The sequence below is a fragment of the Salvelinus namaycush genome, chromosome 21, assembly GCF_016432855.1.
Source record: "Salvelinus namaycush isolate Seneca chromosome 21, SaNama_1.0, whole genome shotgun sequence".
NCBI lineage: Eukaryota > Metazoa > Chordata > Actinopteri > Salmoniformes > Salmonidae > Salvelinus > Salvelinus namaycush.
The window spans coordinates 2,173,604-2,196,806 of NC_052327.1; the positions used below are offsets into that span (position 1 = coordinate 2,173,604).

At 45.3% G+C, this 23,203-nt stretch overlaps 1 protein-coding gene across 1 annotated transcript; it reads left to right on the top strand.

Moving 5' to 3' along the window:
• The first annotated feature begins 29 nt into the window (after positions 1-29).
• Positions 30-21,303, top strand: ccnb3 (cyclin B3). The gene is made up of 11 exons (XM_039018019.1): positions 30-159; positions 943-1,079; positions 1,511-1,594; positions 2,821-2,933; positions 3,373-3,502; positions 5,336-5,527; positions 5,667-5,804; positions 7,411-7,566; positions 16,943-17,092; positions 17,493-17,623; positions 20,540-21,303. Exons 2-11 carry the CDS (start codon positions 996-998, stop codon positions 20,604-20,606), a joined length of 1,245 nt encoding a protein of 414 aa, XP_038873947.1. The 5' UTR covers positions 30-159; positions 943-995; the 3' UTR covers positions 20,607-21,303.
• Positions 21,304-23,203: the final 1,900 nt, after the last annotated feature.

Genomic DNA, 23,203 nt, shown 5'->3' on the forward strand with positions numbered 1-23,203 from the left:
CAATCCACGAATTCCAACCAATCAGCACCTACCACACGGTGTTTGGTTTAGTTTTGCTTACAAACGTGTGTTAGCTCGCCGCCGGACCTGTGTTGAATGTTGTATTTTTCGCTCAGAAACTTTCGCAACCAATTTTGCCAGCACGGAAAATACGATAAGGTAAGATGTTGTTTCATTGACGGAGAAGCTAGTTTTCTCTCTATATAGCGTGCTACCCTTTCGAAATAATGCCAGTCGAATCACGTGCGGTCGGGTGTAGGACCCTTTGCACAGTAGGCTAACCAACGTTAACGTTAGATCCTTCTACACAATTTACGTTTTCTGCTTGTGATACCAACATATTGCCTTTTGAACCAGTATCTGGGTGTGAGGAGGCGAGATTTTATCTGATGCCCAGGGTCCTTCTATTCAAAGTCCCAATAACCAGCTCTGCAAACTTTATAAGGTCAAAATACGATCGGTAACGTTACAATACGCGTCAGAATATGGAGTTTCGCAGAGTAACTCGTAATTTCTGCCACTGTGCACGGTATGTAAAAAAAATCTAAATCAAAGTTTTGTTTTTGACGAAGTTCACATGCCCAAATCCACCTTCTGGACCTCCAATATAATCACTCATTACCGCCGCCCACAGGTCGGCTGATCCAGCAGCAGGACAGTATCCGGAAGGAATATTGTTCTATTGATTATTATTATTTATTTATATTTTTGGGAAGTACATACTGTACGGAACGTCATTAATGACGATAGTTGCACTGCGAAACTCCATATTTTGGTGCGTAACGAATGTGTTTTGTCAACGTTTGCACAGCTGGTTAAAGGGACTTGGAATTTAAGGATCCTGGGAATCAGAGGCGATCTCGGCTCCCTCAACTCCAGTTAACAAGCTATAATGCTTTGAAGATCACAGAAACAGGCCTTCACATAATTTTCCTCTTGCAGGATACAACCACTGACTGTCTGAACCCATTTGGTGAAAACTCCAAGCTGAAGTCATGCCTTTTCCCAGAGGGAAGAAACCAAGTGTTACTGCTGGCAGTAAAATACCCAAATTACTTGGCAAAGGGATGGAGAATCAGGTAATTTGACTAATAATAGCCTCCCACTGTTGATTAGGGATGGTGTTTTTAGTGTAGTGCTGGAACAAAAACGTGCATCACCCAGTTGCTAACTAGTTCTCCAGGAGGAGGCAGCTCTGCCTTTTGATGGTTTTCTTTTTTATATTGTTGTTGTCTGTATCCAGCTTTGTAACCAGCCAACATATTTATTGCATGTCTAGGTACATCAATTGGGGTAAGCGTGCTAATTTTTTTGTCTGTGTTGCCAGGGCATATTGCATATCCCACAACGTTTTGGAATTGAGTCTGTCTGATATCTGCTGGTCAACTTAACCCCTCTTATCGCTCAATGAAACTGCTGGTCCTGCGTGAACTAAACTAACCTCAATGGTGTCTTGCTATCACTCTTCATTGCATAGCTCCATATCGAATAACATAGCTCTGTGTTTTAGGAGGAAGGCCCCCAGGTCAAGAGGTCGTCCTCCTCTCCCCAAGGAGCCCCTAAGAAGAGGACAGCCTTCGTAGACATCACCAATGTAAGTCGTTGTCCTCTTTCAGTCGATCTATCTGGGTCGTATTCACTAGAACCAAACAGAACCTAATTCAACTGGGAGGGACTAACCTGAATTTGTCCAACAAACTTGTTTTCCGTTGCGAAACGTTTTTGTCTAACTTTTCACGTAAAACCAGTTTCTTGTCTGTATGGAAGTAGTTGTCCTTGTACCTAGCATGGTGACGACGGCAGTAAATAGACTCAGAGTACTTTTCCAAGTGGATGATGTTGGCAGTTAACGACAGAGAACGATTCATTGTCAAGGGCAATGAATTCCATTATCCTGGCATTAATGGATTTTACCTTTTGAGTCGTCTCGCTGAAGTGTTCTTACTCTTTCAACTGACTGCTCCACGCGTTGACTGCTTGCTCCACGCGTTGACTGCTTGCTCCACGCGTTGACTGCTTGCTCCACGCGTTGACTGCTTGCTCCACGCGTTGACTGCTTGCTCCACGCGTTGACTGCTTGCTCCACGCGTTGACTGCTTGCTCCACGCGTTGACTGCTTGCTCCACGCGTTGACTGCTTGCTCCACGCGTTGACTGCTTGCTCCACGCGTTGACTGCTTGCTCCACGCGTTGACTGCTTGCTCCACGCGTTGACTGCTTGCTCTACGCGTTGACTGCTTGCTCCACATAGCAGACATTGTGGGCTAGGTTAGGAATGCTGTGCTGCACTATATTCATGGCGTCATTACGTTATATAGGTACGCACGTCAGCTTTGACATCGGGTTTACACATCGGAGTTAAACTAGACATCGGGCCGATTTTTGGCATTTTTAGCAAAATGTCGTCCGATTCCAATATGATTTTTGCTATATCGTGCATTCCTAGTTTTTGCAACTGTTTTCTATGGTCTTGGTTTGAAATGAATACACCACAGAACAGGGTCTGAATGGTCTCCTGGGGAATGAGACTCTACCAGAGCCTTCCACTGGGTTTTCTGGTGTTCACTGCAGACTGGCACCGAAAGCCACTTTCGGTCTTGTTTGGCAGTTGGTTGTATGGTGGGGTAGATCTCAACTTGAGAAACAATTACTTAAAACTTCTGTCTTGGCAATAAAAAACTGTATTATGCCAATAGGGGCTTGGTGTCAAACGTATGAGTAACGTGACACACAGGCTGATCTATAACAAGTGAATAATCTGCCTCATCTGCACACTATGAAAAGACTGTGGCGTTGACTCTCTGGTCTCCTTGGCTTCCAGGCACACAAGGTTCACATCAGCCTTCCAGGTACCAAGAAGACCTCCCTTAAGAAGACGCAGAAGAAGAAGGCCACCACCTCGGTGTCAGACAAGAATGAAGCCAACCTTAAAAAGTAACTCATTTTTCTAGACCCCCTCCTCTCTCCATCTGTGCTGTCGTTAGCTTTGATGGGCTGTGAAGAACGGTGTAGTTTTTCTGTGAAGGTGAGAGAGAATAGAGAAAGAGGGGCCACATTATAAAGGGATGGAGTAATTGTATATGTTTATGATGCTTGTTATGGGGGCAGTGAAATATGCCCATTAGGATACTGAGTTCCTTGATCACTCATCTCTTATTGAGATACGGTGGAAGTTTGTCCTCCTTTTTTGAGTTCATCAATACAATAGATTCACAATATTCCACATCACAGCAATACATCAAAACAGGAACTTTCTCTGCCTTCTACTGAGGGCCGTTTGCTTGCAGTGACTGCTATATAGACACGGACTGTTGCTCTGGATAAGAACAGATGTGAAATCTAAACCCTTCAACCTATTCCTACCCGTCTCCAGGTCTGAATCAGTGAGCTCAGAGAGTCCGGAGGAGAAACAGAGGGGGGTGGAGGAGAGCCCAGTTGAAGAGCTTGTGGTGGTGGAGGCTGTTCCACCTAGGGAGTTGCCCCCCCACCTCCGGAGACCACAGGTAGGCTAATGGAGCACCACAGTGGGATCTACAGTGCCAGTCAAAAGTTTGGACACCTCATTCCAGGGTTTTTCTTTATTTTTACGGTTTTCTACATTGTAGAATAATAGTGAAGACGTCAAAACTATGAAATTACACATGGAAGTCATGTAGTAACCCACACGTGTTAAACAAATCAAAATATATTTTATATTTGAGATTCTTCAAAGTAGCCACTTTTTGCCTTGACAGCTTTGCACACTCTTGGCATTCTCTCAACCAGCTTCACGAGGTAGTCACCTGGAATGCATTTCAATTAACAGGTGTGCCTTGTTACTAGGTCATTTGTGGAATTTATTTCCTTCCAAATCCGTTTGTGCCAATCACTTGTGTTACAAGGTAGGGAGAGTATACAGAAGATGGTAAAAGACCAAGTCCATATTATGGCAAGAACAGCTCAAATAAGCAAAGAGAAACAACAGTCCATTACTTTAAGACAGGCCTGCATGGTCGAATTGCTGCAAAGAAACCACTACTAAAGTACACTAATAAGAAGATGTGCTTGGGCCAAGAAACACGAGCAATGGACATTAGACCGGTGGAAATCTGTCCTTTAGTGTGATGCGTCCCAACCGTCGTGTCTTTGTCAGACGCAGAGTAGGTGAACGGATGATCTCTGCATGGAGGTGTGATGGTGTGGGGGTTGCTTTGCTGGTGACACTGACTTATTTAGAACTCAAGGCACATGTCGCCAGCATGGCTACCACAGCAGTCTGCAGCTATACGCCATCCCATCTGGTTTGCGCCTAGTGGGACTATCATTTGTTTTTGAAAAGGACAATCACCCCAAACACTCCTCCAGGCTGTGTAAGGGCTATTTGACCAATCACTAGCGTGATGGAGTGCTGCATCAGATGACCTGGCCTCCACAATCACCTGACCTAAACCCAATTCAGATGGTTTGAGATGAGTTGGACCGCAGAGTTGGAAAAACAGCCAACAAGTGCTCAGCATATGTGGGAACTCCTTCAAGACTGTTGGAAAAGCATTCTTAATGAAACTTGTTGAGAGAATGCCAAGAGTCTGCAAAGTTGTCAAGGAAAAGGGTGGCTACTTTAAAGAATATAAAATATATATTTGATCAATTTATTTTTTGGTTACTACATGATTCCATATGTGTTACTTCATAGTTTTGATGTTTTCACTATTATTCTACAATGTAGAAAATAGTAAAAATAAACTCTGGAATGAGTAGGTGTCCAACCTTTTGACTGGTGCTGTACATGGGGACAGTCAGGAATAGTTCTATGGAACTCATTGTCCTGCACTGTTCTGTACAGCTGGTTTGTACTGCACCTAAATATCACTCTTCCCTCCCTCTCTCCTTCCTTTCCTCTGTCTCTCTCCTTCCCTCTCTCTCCTTTCCTCTGTCTCTCTCCTTCCCTCTCTCTGTCTCTCTCCTTCCCTCTCTCTCTCTCTCTCTCTCCTTCCCTCTCTCTCTCTCTCTCCTTCTCTCTCTCTCTCTCTCCTTCCCTCTCTCTCTCTCTCTCTCCTTCCCTCTCTCTCTCTCTCTCCTTCCCTCTCTCTCTCTCTCTCCTTGCCTCTCTCTCTCTCTCTCCTTGCCTCTCTCTGTCTCTCTCTCTCTCCTTGCCTCTCTCTCTCTCTCTCCTTGCCTCTCTCTCTCTCTCTCCTTGCCTCTCTCTGTCTCTCTCTCTCTCCTTGCCTGTCTCTGTCTCTCTCTCTCTCCTTGCCTGTCTCTCTCTCTCTCCTTGCCTCCCTCTCTCTCTCTCCTTGCTTCTCTCTCTCTCTCTCCTTGCTTCTCTCTCTCTCTCTCCTTGCCTCCCTCTGTCTCAGATCCCTGAGGAGTTTGATATAGACGCCCAGCACCAGGACGACGCCACTCTGACTGCTCAGTACGCCAAGGAAATATTTGATTATCTCAAGGCCAGAGAGGAGAAGTTCATCCTGTCTGACTATATGTCCATCCAGCCCAGTCTGAACGCTGGGATGAGGGCCATCCTGGTGGACTGGCTGGTCGAGGTGCAGGTCAGGAATCCAGTATACTTGCTACTATAGTAACACTACAGCGCAGTATGCCCGTAGTACAGACCATTTTAAATAGGAGGGAAGATGAGACACTGGTTCTTTGTGTGATGGAGAAAGTGTGTGTTTGCTCTGTTTCCAGGAGAACTTTGAGCTGAACCATGAGACTCTGTACCTGGCTGTGAAGGTGACAGACCACTTCCTGTCCACTGCTCCGGTCATCAGAGAGAATCTACAGCTTATAGGTTCTACAGCCATGCTCATAGCATCCAAGTTTGAGGTGAGGGATATTGAACACACACACACTACCTGTCCTCTGCTCCGGTTAACGGTAGGAGAGGTGAGGGATATTGAACACACACGGTAGGAGAGGGGAGGGATATTGAACACACACACACACACTACCTGTCCGCTGCTCCGGTTAACGGTAGGAGAGGGGAGGGATATAGAACACACACACACTACCTGTCCGCTGCTCCGGTTAACGGTAGGAGAGGGGAGGGATATAGAACGCACACACACTACCTGTCCTCTGATCCGGTTAACAGTAGGAGAGGTGAGGGATATTAAACACACACTACCTGTCCGCTGCTCTGGTTAACGGTAGGAGAGGGGAGGGATATTGAACACACACACACTACCTGTCCACTGCTCTGGTTAACGGTAGGAGAGGTGAGGGATATTGAACACACACACACACACACACTACTTGTCCTCTGATCCGGTTAACGGTAGGAGAGGTGAGGGATATTGAACACACACACACACACACACTACCTGTCCTCTGATCCGGTTAACGGTAGGAGAGGGGAGGGATATTGAACACACACACACTACCTGTCCACTGCTCTGGTTAACGGTAGGAGAGGTGAGGGATATTGAACACACACACACACACTACCTGTCCACTGCTCTGGTTAACGGTAGGAGAGGGGAGGGATATTGAACACACACTACCTGTCCGCTGCTCTGGTTAACGGTAGGAGAGGGGAGGGATATGGAACACAAACACACTACCTGTCCGCTGCTCTGGTTAACGGTAGGAGAGGGGAGGGATATGGAACACAAACACACTACCTGTCCGCTGCTCTGGTTAACGGTAGGAGAGGGGAGGGATATGGAACACAAACACACACTACCTGTCCTCTGCTCCGGTTAACGGTAGGAGAGGTGAGGGATATTAAACACACACTACCTGTCCGCTGCTCTGGTTAACGGTAGGAGAGGGGAGGGATGGAGGACACACACACACACACTACCTGTCCTCTGCTCCGGTTAACGGTAGGAGAGGGGAGGGATATTGAACACACACACACTACCTGTCCGCTGCTCTGGTTAACGGTAGGAGAGGGGAGGGATATGGAACACAAACACACACTACCTGTCCTCTGCTCCGGTTAACGGTAGGAGAGGTGAGGGATATTAAACACACACTACCTGTCCGCTGCTCTGGTTAACGGTAGGAGAGGGGAGGGATATGGAACACAAACACACACTACCTGTCCTCTGCTCTGGTTAACGGTAGGAGAGGTGAGGGATATTAAACACACACTACCTGTCCGCTGCTCTGGTTAACGGTAGGAGAGGGGAGGGATATGGAACACAAACACACACTACCTGTCCTCTGCTCTGGTTAACGGTAGGAGAGGTGAGGGATATTGAACACACACTACCTGTCCGCTGCTCTGGTTAACGGTAGGAGAGGGGAGGGATGGAGGACACACACACACTACCTGTCCGTTGCTCCGGTTAACGGTAGGAGAGGGGAGGGATGGAGGACAGGGGTGACAGGCTCATTGTGCCCAAATTAGTGTTCTCTCACTTGGGCTCTCAACTCTGTTTGTGTAATTCTCTTACCCACCATCCTTTCTCTCTCCCTCCATCAGGAGCGCTGTCCGCCCTGCGTGGACGACTTCCTGTACGTCTGTGACGATGCGTACAAGAGGGAGGAGGTTATTGCTATGGAGACGAGCATCCTGCAGGCGCTGGGGTTCGACATCAACATCCCCATCCCCTATCGCTTCCTCAGGCGATATGCCAAGGTACAGGGTTTTTCCTGGGTCAAAATGAGGCTACGGTGGTGGTGGGTGTGGCCATTTCACTGCAACTAATGTAGAAGGAAAAGCTGTGTACATTTGTAAATACTGTGCTAAATCATATGTGAAGAATACAACAAAGATGCAGAATCATCTGGCCAAGTGCATAAAGTTCCCTCAGCGCTCACAACAAGCAACCTCTGACAAAAGTCCCTCTTTCTATTGGAGGTGAAAATGATGACTCGGACAACTTATCGATAGCAACAGCTCATGGTCCTGGAATCAGAAGTTTTTTTTGACTCAATGGAGGAACGTAGTCAGAGAAATGCAGATTGTCTTGCTCGAGCTGTGTATGCAACTGGTTCCCCTCTGTTGCTCACAGGCAATGAGTATTGGAAGAGATTTCTGAATGTTCTTGGCCCAGCATACACCCCTCCAACCAGACATGCTTTATCTACTCATTTGTTGGATGTAGAGTTCAAGTGAAGGTCAAGCAAATCATAGCGAAAGCAGACTGTATTGCAATAATCTCTGATGGCTGGTCGAATGTTCGTGGGCAAGAAATAATTAACTACATCATCTCCACCCCTCAACCAGTATTCTACAAGGGCACAGACACAAGGGACAACAGACACACCGGTCTCTACGTTGCAGATGAGTGAAGGCCGTCTGAAAGCAAAGTGAGAGGAATAAGAGCACCACATTGAAGCTGCCCAGCAACACCCGTTTGGGGTGGGGTTGTCATCATGTTGGACAGTCTCCTGGAGGGGAAGGAGTCCAAGAAATGGCCATTTCAGTCTGCTGATATCAAGAGGATCCTCCTGGATGATGTATTTTGGGAGAGAGTGGTAAGCAGCCTGAAACTCCTGAAACCTATAGGGGTAGCCGTTGCACGGATTGAGGGAGACTACTCCATCCTGTCTGATTTTCAGACTCTGCTTGCAGATGTAAGAGAAGAAATCAGTTCTGCCCTGCCCACTGTTGCTCCAAGCAGAGGAAACTGCAGTTCTGAAATACATCAAAATGCGTGAAGACTTCTGCCTGAAGCCCATACACGCCACAGCGTACATGTTGGACCCCAAGTATGCTGGCAAGAGCATCCTGTCTGGTGCAGAGATCAACAAGGCCTATGGTGTCATCACTACCGTGTCTCGCCACCTTGGCCTGGATGAGGGCAAGGTTCTTGGCAGTCTGGCGAAGTAACTTTCAAGCAAGGGCTTTGGGATGGAGATGCAATATGGCAGTCATGCCAACATATCTCATCAGCCACCTGGTGGAAGGGACTTTGTGGATCTGAGGCTCTTTCCCCTGCTGCCTCCATCATCCTCCAAATCCCACCAACATCAGCCGTCTCAGAGCGCAACTGGTCCTTGGTTGGGAACACACACACCAAAGCACTCAACAAGCTGACCAATACAATGGTTGAAAAATTGGTGGCCATACGGGCAAATTTGAGGCTTTTTGAGCCTGACAACGAGCCATCCTCAACAAGGTTGGAAAGTGACAGTGAAGATGGGGCCTCAGAGTCTGATGTTCAAGAGGTGGACATTGAGGAGGTCCAGAGAGAAGACATGGAAGCCTGAGAGGAAGACAACCAAAGCTTTAGTTTCTAGACTATCATTTTACAGATGTATGTTGAAAACGTTTTTGGGAGACGTGATGGATCATTCAATGTTCCCTTTTGTTGTTCAGTGAAATCATCCAATGTGAAGTCAACTCATTTAATTTGTAATTTCTGTTAGGATTTTATCATTTGTAACCGTCTACTTATGATAAACCTTTTACCTTATGTTTGTCTCCATATTATAAATATATCCAATGCAAAAAACATCTGCATTTAAATGATATTAAAATTTATTTGCATATATTTCCGTTAATTCCCACGGAAAGTGTCCACCTCTGAATATTCCCCAAATGTGCAACACAATGTATGTTGATCCGCATGTGTGTAACCATCTCTCTCTCCAGTGTGTAACCATCTCTCTCTCTCTAGTGTGTAAACCATCTCTCTCTCTCTAGTGTGTAACCATCTCTCTCTCTCTAGTGTGTAACCATCTCTCTCTCTAGTGTGTAACCATCTCTCTCTCCAGTGTGTAACCATCTCTCTCTCTCTAGTGTGTAACCATCTCTCTCTCTAGTGTGTAACCATCTCTCTCTCTCTAGTGTGTAACCATCTCTCTCTCTCTAGTGTGTAACCATCTCTCTCTCTCTAGTGTGTAACCATCTCTCTCTCTCTAGTGTGTAACCATCTCTCTCTCTAGTGTGTAACCATCTCTCTCTCTCTAGTGTGTAAACCATCTCTCTCTCTCTAGTGTGTAACCATCTCTCTCTCTCTAGTGTGTAACCATCTCTCTCTCTAGTGTGTAACCATCTCTCTCTCCAGTGTGTAACCATCTCTCTCTCTCTAGTGTGTAACCATCTCTCTCTCTAGTGTGTAACCATCTCTCTCTCTCTAGTGTGTAACCATCTCTCTCTCTCTAGTGTGTAACCATCTCTCTCTCTCTAGTGTGTAACCATCTCTCTCTCTCTAGTGTGTAACCATCTCTCTCTCTAGTGTGTAACCATCTCTCTCTAGTGTGTAACCATCTCTCTCTCTAGTGTGTAACCATCTCTCTCTCTAGTGTGTAACCATCTCTCTCTCTCTAGTGTGTAACCATCTCTCTCTCTCTAGTGTGTAACCATCTCTCTCTCTCTAGTGTGTAACCATCTCTCTCTCTCTAGTGTGTAACCATCTCTCTCTCTCTAGTGTGTAACCATCTCTCTCTCTCTAGTGTGTAAACCATCTCTCTCTCTCTAGTGTGTAAACCATCTCTCTCTCTCTAGTGTGTAACCATCTCTCTCTCCAGTGTGTAACCATCTCTCTCTCTCTAGTGTGTAACCATCTCTCTCTCTAGTGTGTAACCATCTCTCTCTCTCTAGTGTGTAACCATCTCTCTCTCTCTAGTGTGTAACCATCTCTCTCTCTCTAGTGTGTAACCATCTCTCTCTCTCTAGTGTGTAACCATCTCTCTCTCTCTAGTGTGTAACCATCTCTCTCTCTCTAGTGTGTAACCATCTCTCTCTAGTGTGTAACCATCTCTCTCTCTCTAGTGTGTAACCATCTCTCTCTCTCTAGTGTGTAACCATCTCTCTCTCTCTAGTCTGTAACCATCTCTCTCTCTAGTCTGTAACCATCTCTCTCTCTAGTCTGTAACCATCTCTCTCTCTAGTCTGTAAACCATCTCTCTCTCTCTAGTGTGTAACCATCTCTCTCTCTCTAGTGTGTAACCATCTCTCTCTCTCTAGTGTGTAACCATCTCTCTCTCTCTAGTGTGTAACCATCTCTCTCTCTCTAGTGTGTAACCATCTCTCTCTCTCTAGTGTGTAACCATCTCTCTCTCTCTAGTGTGTAACCATCTCTCTCTCTCTAGTGTGTAACCATCTCTCTCTCTCTAGTGTGTAACCATCTCTCTCTCTCTAGTGTGTAACCATATCTCTCTCTCTAGTGTGTAAACCATATCTCTCTCTCTCTAGTGTGTAAACCATATCTCTCTCTCTCTAGTGTGTAAACCATATCTCTCTCTCTCTAGTGTGTAAACCATCTCTCTCTCTCTCTAGTGTGTAAACCATCTCTCTCTCTCTCTAGTGTGTAAACCATCTCTCTCTCTAGTGTGTAACCCATATCTCTCTCTAGTGTGTAACCCATATCTCTCTCTAGTGTGTAACCCATATCTCTCTCTCTAGTGTGTAACCCATATCTCTCTCTCTAGTGTGTAACCCATATCTCTCTCTAGTGTGTAACCATCTCTCTCTCTAGTGTGTAACCATCTCTCTCTCTCTAGTGTGTAACCATCTCTCTCTCTCTAGTGTGTAACCATCTCTCTCTCTCTAGTGTGTAACCATCTCTCTCTCTAGTGTGTAACCCATATCTCTCTCTAGTGTGTAACCCATATCTCTCTATCTCTAGTGTGTAACCCATATCTCTCTATCTCTAGTGTGTAACCCATATCTCTCTATCTCTAGTGTGTAACCCATATCTCTCTATCTCTAGTGTGTAACCATCTCTCTCTCTCTAGTGTGTAACCATCTCTCTCTCTCTAGTGTGTAACCATCTCTCTCTCTCTAGTGTGTAACCATCTCTCTCTCTCTAGTGTGTAACCATCTCTCTCTCTCTCTAGTGTGTAACCATCTCTCTCTCTCTCTAGTGTGTAACCATCTCTCTCTCTCTCTAGTGTGTAACCATCTCTCTCTCTCTCTAGTGTGTAACCATCTCTCTCTCTCTCTAGTGTGTAACCATCTCTCTCTCTCTCTAGTGTGTAACCATCTCTCTCTCTCTCTAGTGTGTAACCATCTCTCTCTCTCTCTAGTGTGTAACCATCTCTCTCTCTCTCTAGTGTGTAACCATCTCTCTCTCTCTCTAGTGTGTAACCATCTCTCTCTCTCTCTAGTGTGTAACCATCTCTCTCTCTCTCTAGTGTGTAACCATCTCTCTCTCTCTCTAGTGTGTAACCATCTCTCTCTCTCTCTAGTGTGTAACCATCTCTCTCTCTCTCTAGTGTGTAACCATCTCTCTCTCTCTCTAGTGTGTAACCATCTCTCTCTCTCTAGTGTGTAACCATCTCTCTCTCTCTAGTGTGTAACCATCTCTCTCTCTCTCTAGTGTGTAACCATCTCTCTCTCTCTAGTGTGTAACCATCTCTCTCTCTCTAGTGTGTAACCATCTCTCTCTCTCTCTAGTGTGTAACCATATCTCTCTCTCTCTAGTGTGTAAACCATATCTCTCTCTCTCTAGTGTGTAAACCATATCTCTCTCTCTCTAGTGTGTAAACCATATCTCTCTCTCTCTAGTGTGTAAACCATATCTCTCTCTCTCTAGTGTGTAACCATCTCTCTCTCTCTCTAGTGTGTAACCATCTCTCTCTCTCTCTAGTGTGTAACCATCTCTCTCTCTCTCTAGTGTGTAACCATCTCTCTCTCTCTCTAGTGTGTAACCATCTCTCTCTCTCTCTAGTGTGTAACCATCTCTCTCTCTCTCTAGTGTGTAACCATCTCTCTCTCTCTCTAGTGTGTAACCATCTCTCTCTCTCTCTAGTGTGTAACCATCTCTCTCTCTCTCTAGTGTGTAACCATCTCTCTCTCTCTCTAGTGTGTAACCATCTCTCTCTCTCTCTAGTGTGTAACCATCTCTCTCTCTCTAGTGTGTAACCATCTCTCTCTCTCTAGTGTGTAACCATCTCTCTCTCTCTAGTGTGTAACCATCTCTCTCTCTCTCTAGTGTGTAACCATCTCTCTCTCTCTCTAGTGTGTAACCATATCTCTCTCTCTCTAGTGTGTAAACCATATCTCTCTCTCTCTAGTGTGTAAACCATATCTCTCTCTCTCTAGTGTGTAAACCATATCTCTCTCTCTCTAGTGTGTAAACCATATCTCTCTCTCTCTAGTGTGTAAACCATATCTCTCTCTCTCTAGTGTGTAAACCATATCTCTCTCTCTCTAGTGTGTAAACCATATCTCTCTCTCTCTAGTGTGTAAACCATATCTCTCTCTCTCTAGTGTGTAAACCATATCTCTCTCTCTCTAGTGTGTAACCATCTCTCTCTCTCTAGTGTGTAACCATCTCTCTCTCTCTAGTGTGTAACCCATATCTCTCTCTCTAGTGTGTAACCCATATCTCTCTCTCTAGTGTGTAACCCATATCTCTCTCTCTAGTGTGTAACCCATATCTCTCTCTCTAGTGTGTAACCCATATCTCTCTCTCTAGTGTGTAACCCATATCTCTCTCTCTAGTGTGTAACCCATATCTCTCTCTAGTGTGTAACCCATATCTCTCTCTAGTGTGTAACCCATATCTCTCTCTAGTGTGTAACCCATATCTCTCTCTAGTGTGTAACCCATATCTCTCTCTAGTGTGTAACCCATATCTCTCTCTAGTGTGTAACCCATATCTCTCTCTAGTGTGTAACCCATATCTCTCTCTAGTGTGTACCCATATCTCTCTCTAGTGTGTAACCATCTCTCTCTCTCTAGTGTGTAACCATCTCTCTCTCTCTAGTGTGTAACCATCTCTCTCTCTCTAGTGTGTAACCATCTCTCTCTCTCTAGTGTGTAACCATCTCTCTCTCTCTAGTGTGTAACCCATATCTCTCTCTCTCTAGTGTGTAACCCATATCTCTCTCTCTCTAGTGTGTAACCCATATCTCTCTCTCTCTAGTGTGTAACCCATATCTCTCTATCTCTAGTGTGTAACCCATATCTCTCTATCTCTAGTGTGTAACCCATATCTCTCTCTCTAGTGTGTAACCCATCTCTCTCTCTCTCTAGTGTGTAACCATCTCTCTCTCTCTCTAGTGTGTAACCATCTCTCTCTCTCTCTAGTGTGTAACCATCTCTCTCTCTCTCTAGTGTGTAACCATCTCTCTCTCTCTCTAGTGTGTAACCATCTCTCTCTCTCTCTAGTGTGTAACCATCTCTCTCTCTCTCTAGTGTGTAACCATCTCTCTCTCTCTCTAGTGTGTAACCATCTCTCTCTCTCTCTAGTGTGTAACCATCTCTCTCTCTCTCTAGTGTGTAACCATCTCTCTCTCTCTCTAGTGTGTAACCATCTCTCTCTCTCTCTAGTGTGTAACCATCTCTCTCTCTCTCTAGTGTGTAACCATCTCTCTCTCTCTCTAGTGTGTAACCATCTCTCTCTCTCTCTAGTGTGTAACCATCTCTCTCTCTCTCTAGTGTGTAACCATCTCTCTCTCTCTCTAGTGTGTAACCATCTCTCTCTCTCTCTAGTGTGTAACCATCTCTCTCTCTCTCTAGTGTGTAACCATCTCTCTCTCTCTCTAGTGTGTAACCATCTCTCTCTCTCTCTAGTGTGTAACCATCTCTCTCTCTCTCTAGTGTGTAACCATCTCTCTCTCTCTCTAGTGTGTAACCATCTCTCTCTCTCTCTAGTGTGTAACCATCTCTCTCTCTCTCTAGTGTGTAACCATCTCTCTCTCTCTCTAGTGTGTAACCATCTCTCTCTCTCTCTAGTGTGTAACCATCTCTCTCTCTCTCTAGTGTGTAACCATCTCTCTCTCTCTCTAGTGTGTAACCATCTCTCTCTCTCTCTAGTGTGTAACCATCTCTCTCTCTCTCTAGTGTGTAACCATCTCTCTCTCTCTCTAGTGTGTAACCATCTCTCTCTCTCTCTAGTGTGTAACCCATATCTCTCTCTCTCTAGTGTGTAACCCATATCTCTCTCTCTCTAGTGTGTAACCCATATCTCTCTCTCTCTAGTGTGTAACCCATATCTCTCTCTCTCTAGTGTGTAACCCATATCTCTCTCTCTCTAGTGTGTAACCCATATCTCTCTCTCTCTAGTGTGTAACCCATATCTCTCTCTCTCTAGTGTGTAACCCATATCTCTCTCTCTCTAGTGTGTAACCCATATCTCTCTCTCTCTAGTGTGTAACCCATATCTCTCTCTCTCTAGTGTGTAACCCATATCTCTCTCTCTCTAGTGTGTAACCATATCTCTCTCTCTCTAGTGTGTAACCATATCTCTCTCTCTCTAGTGTGTAACCATCTCTCTCTCTCTCTAGTGTGTAACCATCTCTCTCTCTCTCTAGTGTGTAACCATCTCTCTCTCTCTCTAGTGTGTAACCATCTCTCTCTCTCTCTAGTGTGTAACCATCTCTCTCTCTCTCTAGTGTGTGACCATCTCTCTCTCTCTCTAGTGTGTGACCATCTCTCTCTCTCTCTAGTGTGTGACCATCTCTCTCTCTCTCTCTAGTGTGTGACCATCTCTCTCTCTCTCTCTAGTGTGTGACCATCTCTCTCTCTCTCTCTAGTGTGTGACCATCTCTCTCTCTCTCTCTAGTGTGTGACCATCTCTCTCTCTCTCTCTAGTGTGTGACCATCTCTCTCTCTCTCTCTAGTGTGTGACCATCTCTCTCTCTCTCTCTAGTGTGTGACCATCTCTCTCTCTCTCTCTAGTGTGTGACCATCTCTCTCTCTCTCTCTAGTGTGTGACCATCTCTCTCTCTCTCTCTAGTGTGTGACCATCTCTCTCTCTCTCTCTAGTGTGTGACCATCTCTCTCTCTCTCTCTAGTGTGTGACCATCTCTCTCTCTCTCTCTAGTGTGTGACCATCTCTCTCTCTCTCTCTAGTGTGTGACCATCTCTCTCTCTCTCTCTAGTGTGTGACCATCTCTCTCTCTCTCTCTAGTGTGTGACCATCTCTCTCTCTCTCTCTAGTGTGTGACCATCTCTCTCTCTCTCTCTAGTGTGTGACCATCTCTCTCTCTCTCTCTAGTGTGTGACCATCTCTCTCTCTCTCTCTAGTGTGTGACCATCTCTCTCTCTCTCTCTAGTGTGTGACCATCTCTCTCTCTCTCTCTAGTGTGTGACCATCTCTCTCTCTCTCTCTAGTGTGTGACCATCTCTCTCTCTCTCTCTAGTGTGTGACCATCTCTCTCTCTCTCTCTAGTGTGTGACCATCTCTCTCTCTCTCTCTAGTGTGTGACCATCTCTCTCTCTCTCTCTAGTGTGTGACCATCTCTCTCTCTCTCTCTAGTGTGTGACCATCTCTCTCTCTCTCTCTAGTGTGTGACCATCTCTCTCTCTCTCTCTCTAGTGTGTGACCATCTCTCTCTCTCTCTCTCTAGTGTGTGACCATCTCTCTCTCTCTCTCTCTAGTGTGTGACCATCTCTCTCTCTCTCTCTCTAGTGTGTGACCATCTCTCTCTCTCTCTCTCTAGTGTGTGACCATCTCTCTCTCTCTCTCTCTAGTGTGTGACCATCTCTCTCTCTCTCTCTCTAGTGTGTGACCATCTCTCTCTCTCTCTCTCTAGTGTGTGACCATCTCTCTCTCTCTCTCTCTAGTGTGTGACCATCTCTCTCTCTCTCTCTCTAGTGTGTGACCATCTCTCTCTCTCTCTCTCTAGTGTGTGACCATCTCTCTCTCTCTCTCTCTAGTGTGTGACCATCTCTCTCTCTCTCTCTAGTGTGTGACCATCTCTCTCTCTCTCTCTCTAGTGTGTGACCATCTCTCTCTCTCTCTCTCTAGTGTGTGACCATCTCTCTCTCTCTCTCTCTAGTGTGTGACCATCTCTCTCTCTCTCTCTCTAGTGTGTGACCATCTCTCTCTCTCTCTCTCTAGTGTGTGACCATCTCTCTCTCTCTCTCTCTAGTGTGTGACCATCTCTCTCTCTCTCTCTCTAGTGTGTGACCATCTCTCTCTCTCTCTCTCTAGTGTGTGACCATCTCTCTCTCTCTCTCTCTAGTGTGTGACCATCTCTCTCTCTCTCTCTCTAGTGTGTGACCATCTCTCTCTCTCTCTCTCTCTCTCTCTAGTGTGTGACCATCTCTCTCTCTCTCTCTCTCTCTCTCTAGTGTGTGACCATCTCTCTCTCTCTCTCTCTCTCTCCAGTGTGTGAGTGCCAGTATGGAAACTCTAACCCTGGCCCGGTATGTGTGTGAGCTGAGTCTTCAGGAGATGGATCTGGTCCCAGAGAGAGGATCATTACTGGCCTCAGCCTGTCTGCTGCTGGCTCTAGTCACCAAGGAGCTGGGAGGATGGGTGAGCTTCTACACTCACACTCACTCACACACGTCTCCTGCCCTTCATCTACACTGGTTGAAGTGGATTTAAAACGTGACATCAATAAGGGATCATATCTTTCACCTGGATAGTCTATGTCATGGAAAGAGCAGGTGTTCCTAATGTTTTGTCCACTCCGTGTATTTCTGTGCCGTTCTGTCTACACTTTCTGCTCTCTCCTACGAATTTATTACACATCCCATTCTCAATGAGCCGATAACTGTTATAGTCTGAAAACGTACCCTGGTTCTTCAATGCCTTGTCTGACATCTTACTGTCCCCCTCTCCTCCCTCTCCAGTCCCCCATAGTCGGTACAGCGGGGCTGGTAATACTTAACTTTATAGTCTGTATTTAATCGCCCACCCCTCTGTACTCTAGACCCCCATCCTGGTTTTCCACTCTGGGTACGGTGTGTCAGAGCTGGTACCTGTTGTCCGGAGGCTCCATTCCATGCTCACCTCCCCGCCAGACGACAAACTCCTGGCCGTCCGGAGCAAGTACTCTCACAAGTAAGTGTACTGTGTAAACTAGGTATTATAGTACTCTCACAAGTAAGTGTACTATGTAAACTCGGTATTATAGTACTCTCACAAGTAAGTGTACTATGTAAACTCGGTATTATAGTACTCTCACAAGTAAGTGTACTGTGTAAACTAGTTATTATAGTTCTCACAAGTAAGTGTACTGTGTAAACTAGGTATTACAGTACTCACAAGTAAGTGTACTGTGTAAACTAGGTATTACAGTACTCACAAGTGTACTGTGTAAACTAGGTATTACAGTACTCACAAGTAAGTGTACTGTCCGTCAGCTCCCAGGCTTTGCTCACTTTCAAAATAAGGTATGAATAGAGTGACTGAATAAAATCTATATATATATATAATATTTTTTTTATCCTTTTAATCATCTGTCAAATACAAAACACATGAGCTGTGCTTGAAGTAGTTAGTACCTGGAACTAAAATGGCTACAGAAGTTCATGGAGCACGAGTCAAAACATTTTCAACCCTGGTTGTCAGCTGGTGAGATCCTCCTGGGAAAACGATGATTTTCACATTTGTATTCATAAACTGGTCCTTCGGAGGAAGGGTTGCCATTTTGTATCTGAAAGCATCATTTAAAAATGTTGTTGACGTTGGAATATATTATGACATTTTGTCCTTACCCGGTCGAGGATTTGAGGGCCCATGCCAAACCTTTAACCTCCTGAGGGGGGAGAGGCGCTGTCACGACTGCATGTGTGGACCATTCTAAATTACACCACTTTCCAACCTAATGTTCATTATCACACGTTTCCAGTGTCTATATACAGTTGAAAAGTCGGAAGTTTACATACACCTTAACCAAATGCATTTAAACTCAGATTTTCACAATTCCTAGTAAAAATTCCCTGTCTGAGGTCAGTTAGGAGCACCACTTTATTTTAAGAATGTGAATTGTCAGAACAGTAGAGGCTTATTTCACGTTCCCAGTGGGTCAGAAGATTACCTACACTCATTTAGCATTGCCTTTAAATTGTTTAACTTGGGTCAAACGTTTCGGGTAGCCTTCCACAATCTTCCCACAATAAGTTGGGTGATTTTTGGGCCATTCCTTCTGACAGAGCTGGTGTAACTGAGTCTGGTTTGTAGGCCTCCTTGCTCACACACGCTTCTTCAGTTCTACCCAAATTTTCTATGGGATTGAGGTCAGGGCTTTGTGATGGCCACTCCAATACCTTGACTTTGTTGTCCTTAAGCCATTTTGCCACAACTTTGGAAGTATGCTTGGGGTCGTTGTCCAATTGGAAGACCCATTTGCGACCAAGCTTTAACTTCCTGACTGATGTCTTGAGATGTTGCTTCAATATATCCACCTAATTTTCCGTCCTCATGATGCCATCTATTTTGTGAAACGCACCAGTCCCTCCTGCAGCAAAGCACCCCCACGACATTATGCTGCCACCCCTGTGCTTCACGGTTGGGATGGTGTTCTTCGGCTTGCAAGCCTCCCCCTTTTTCCTCCTAACATAACGATGGTCATTATGGCCAAACAGTTCTATTTTTGTTTCATCAGACCAAAGGACGTTTTTCCAAAAAGTTATCTTTGTCCCCATGTGCAGTTGCAAACCGTAGTCTGACTTTTTTATGGCGGTTTTGAAGCAGTGGTTTCTTCCTTGCTGAGCGGCCTTTCAGGTTATGTCAATATAGGACTCGTTTTACTGTGGATATAGATACTTTTGTACCTGTGTCCTCCAGCATCTTCACAAGGTCCTTTGCTGTTGTTCTGGGATTGATTTGGACTTTTCGCACAAGTACATTCATCTCTAGGGGACAGAACGCGTCTCCTTCCTGAGTGGTAGGACGGCTGCGTGGTCCCATGGTGTTTATACTTGTGTACTATTGTTTGTACAGATGAACGTGGTACCTTCAGGCGTTTGGAAATTGCTCCCAAGGATGAACCAGACTTGTGGAGGTCTACAATTTTCTTTCTGAGGTCTTGGCTGATTTCTTGTGATTTTTTTCCCATGATTTCAAGCACTGAGTTTGAAGGTAGGCCTTGAAATACATCCACAGGTACACCTCCAATTTTCTCAAATTATGTCAATTAGCCTATCAGAAGCTTCTAAAGCCATGACATAATTTTCTGGAATTTTCCAAGCTGTTTAAAGGCACAGTCAACATAGTGTATGTAAACTTCTGACCAACTGGAATTGTGATACAGTGAATTATAAGTGAAATAATCTGTCTGTAAACAATTATTGGAAAAATGACTTGTGTCATGCACAAAGTAGATGTCTTAACCGACTTGCCAAAACTATAGTTTGTTAACAAGAAATGTGTGGAGTGGTTGAGAAACGAGTTTTAATGACTCCAACCTAAGTGTATGTAAACTTCCGACTTCAACTGTATGTTAAAATGGTGCGTTTTTACTTGTTGAAGAAAGAAAATCGAGTTGTATCTGACATCATCACAAGGTGAAACATTTTGAAAGATTCGTGACGAGCAAGAAAATACCGTCCCTCTGACTAAACTTGTTTCAGGTTTTTGAATATCAGTTTCTTTGAATCCTACCCCATAGAAACACTGGTTTTACGTATATGTAGACACTGTTTTGGTGCTGGAGGTAATGAGGTAGAGAAGTGTCGGAATGGACAGTGGATATTGACAAGCCAGGTGGACGGAGGGCAATGTGCGAGGAGCCCACGTTCAATTTGCAGGCCGCCATCCCTCGTCTTTCCACGCTTTGTTGCAGTCACTTCCATGGTGGCGCTGGTGTCAATTGTTCCGCAGTGGGCCTACAAAAAGCCTACGCCTACACTTGGTGACGTCATTCCCTTAGGTTTCTATCGTAACAGCACATGGCAACGTGGTGGTGGTGGGGGGGGGGGGATTGCGTTTGTAAGTGAATACTTTCAATGGAGACTTTTCCTTTTTTGCCATCAGGGTATTCTTTGAAGTCGCGACAATTCCGACGGTGGACCTGGAGACGTTGGAGAGGGCGTTGAAGTGACCCATAGAAACTAGTTGGTGGGAGAATATGTACATATTCTAAGGAGACACTGTATATATTTTGTAATAATTATATATTTCACTGTTAATTTTTATAATGACGGGATGGCATCTTCTGTTGTATAATCAAATGTAGATTTTTTTTTTTTAGCAGCAATGCTTTTTTTACATGTTCATGTTGTATTTTGTATCTGTTTTTACACTAAGAAAAAAACATGTTTAAACTTTTTATACAAATGTTTGAAGTTTAATCTAAAAGTTAAAGGTATTTTTAGAAGTGTGTAGTGAGAGGAAAAAAGTAAATAGATTTACTATTAATATCACTGACCATTTGATAGTGTTGTGTAACCCACGGTAACAGTGTTCTTTATCGGTATAAACGATGGCTGTCTGTGAGTTGTCAAGGTTTTGCTCCAGCCCTGCTCCAATTTACACAACTTCATTCTGCTAATCGGCCTCTCATCAGGACCTTGATTAGCGGAAGCAGGTGTGTTAGACTGGTGCTGGAACAAAAGCCTGCATACTACTCAGTTCCTCTCCAGGTCTGTCTGCCTTCAAAAATGTATTTTATGTTGTACAGTGTGTATCATGTATAAAGTCTTTAACATTTTGAACAAAGAGGATTTTACTGTTACGCTATTTTTAAATGGCTCAGACCTCTGAAAATTTAAATAAATCCTGTTTTATTGTTTATAAAACAAATGATCTTGTCATTTTTTTGCCCTTACTCTAAGGTGTGATACTTGCACGGGGAAGTCCATCGCAACTTGCAACAAATCACCTCGCTTTTGTTTACGATTCCAGTTAAAGGCTGGAGAAAAGTAACTACTCAAATTCATACGCTGGCCAGACATCATGATTATTTACTTTGTAAAAACAAGCTTATATTTTGGGTTCTGATGGGGTATGACAGATTAAATAAACTTATGAGGTTTTTCCCCGACAATCAATGGGTACGTGTCTGTAAACGGATGTGCCACCTGCAGATGGCCCTTTATTTAAGTAAAGCTGATTGAAGTGGCTTGTGTGGGGGGGTGTAAGCATATAGTGATACATGTTGCGAAGGCTGATTGAGAACACACCATCCGGTGGGTTCTGGATAAAAGTTGTCCCTAGACACACAGCTGGGATTGGTTTCCTGTGGGAACACCGGACTCAAATGCAGTTCCTTGATTCCTCACCTCTGACCCTTCTTTTTTTTTTTTTTTTTTTTCATCCAAAGGGTTTTGAGAAGGAAGCAAGGAAATGTAATTGAGATGCTTCCCATATTTGGATCAATGAGAGCTCAATTGCATACTCATTCTCTCTCAACCCATTGGTGGAGAAAGCCAGAAACCACTCTGACCTCATCCAATGGGTTTTGAGAAGGAGAGACGACTTGAGGAGGTAATTGAGATCTTTCAAGGGACCATGTCATCTGACCTCCGTCTCCTTTTTGGGATGTAGTACCCCCTTTGGGCCAGTAGGTGGCAGTGCAGCTTCACAATTTAATGGACGCCTAGTCAATTGTACAACTGAATGCATTTAACCCAATGCCTCTGAATCAGAGAGGGGGGGGGGGGGGCTGCCTTAATCGACATCGGCGTTCAGGGAGCAGTTGGTGGATAACTGCATTCATTCTGATTGGCTGGGCTTGAACTCAAGGGCAGGACGGAATACTTTTCCACCTTGCCTGCTCAGGGACTCGACCAGTGACCATCACCGGCCCAAAGCTCTCCCTGATATCTCTACACCTGTACTTTGACAACAGAAGGATGATAACTGACTTTATGAAAATTAATCGTCCCTGGCTGTTTTTATTGAGCCGTCTGACTGGCATAGTTTTCAACAGGTTGTAATAGTCCTGCAGAGTCCGACTGTCTACATTTTAATGAACAAAAATATAAAACACAATTTCAAAGATTTTACTGAGTTACAGTTCCTATAAGGAAATCACTCAATTGAAATAAATGAATTAGGACCTAATCTATTTGATTTCATGGACATGACTGGGGAGCCAGGAGTGGGTCTGGGAGGGCATGGGCCCACCCACTGGGGAGCCAGGAGTGGGTCTGGGAGGGCATGGGCCCACCCACTGGGGAGCCAGGAGTGGGTCTGGGAGGGCATAGGCCCACCCACTGGGGAGCCAGGAGTGGGTCTGGGAGGGCATAGGCCCACCCACTGGGGAGCCAAGAGTGGGTCTGGGAGGGCATAGGCCCACCCACTGGGGAGCTAAGAGTAGTTCTGGGAGGGCATAGGCCCACCCACTGGGGAGCTAAGAGTAGTTCTGGGAGGGCATAGGCCCACCCACTGGGGAGCTAAGAGTAGTTCTGGGAGGGCATAGGCCCACCCACTGGGGAGCTAAGAGTAGTTCTGGGAGGGCATAGGCCCACCCACTGGGGAGCTAAGAGTAGTTCTGGGAGGGCATAGACCCACCCACTGGGGAGCTAAGAGTGGGTCTGGGAGGGCATAGGCCCACCCACTGGGGAGCCAGGAGTGGGTCTGGGAGGGCATAGGCCCACCCACTGGGGAGCCAGGAGTGGGTCTGGGAGGGCATGGGCCCACCCACTCGGGAGCCAGGAGTGGGTCTGGGAGTGCATGGGCCCACCCACTGGGGAG

Coding starts and splice junctions, on each gene's coding strand:
- ccnb3 (XM_039018019.1), top strand. CDS start 996: ATGCCTTTTCCCAGAGGGAAGAAACCAAGTGTTACTGCTGGCAGTAAA. Junction 2,934..3,372: donor AATGAAGCCAACCTTAAAAA/GTAACTCATTTT, acceptor ACCCGTCTCCAG/GTCTGAATCAGTGAGCTCAG. Junction 5,805..7,410: donor TCATAGCATCCAAGTTTGAG/GTGAGGGATATT, acceptor TCCCTCCATCAG/GAGCGCTGTCCGCCCTGCGT.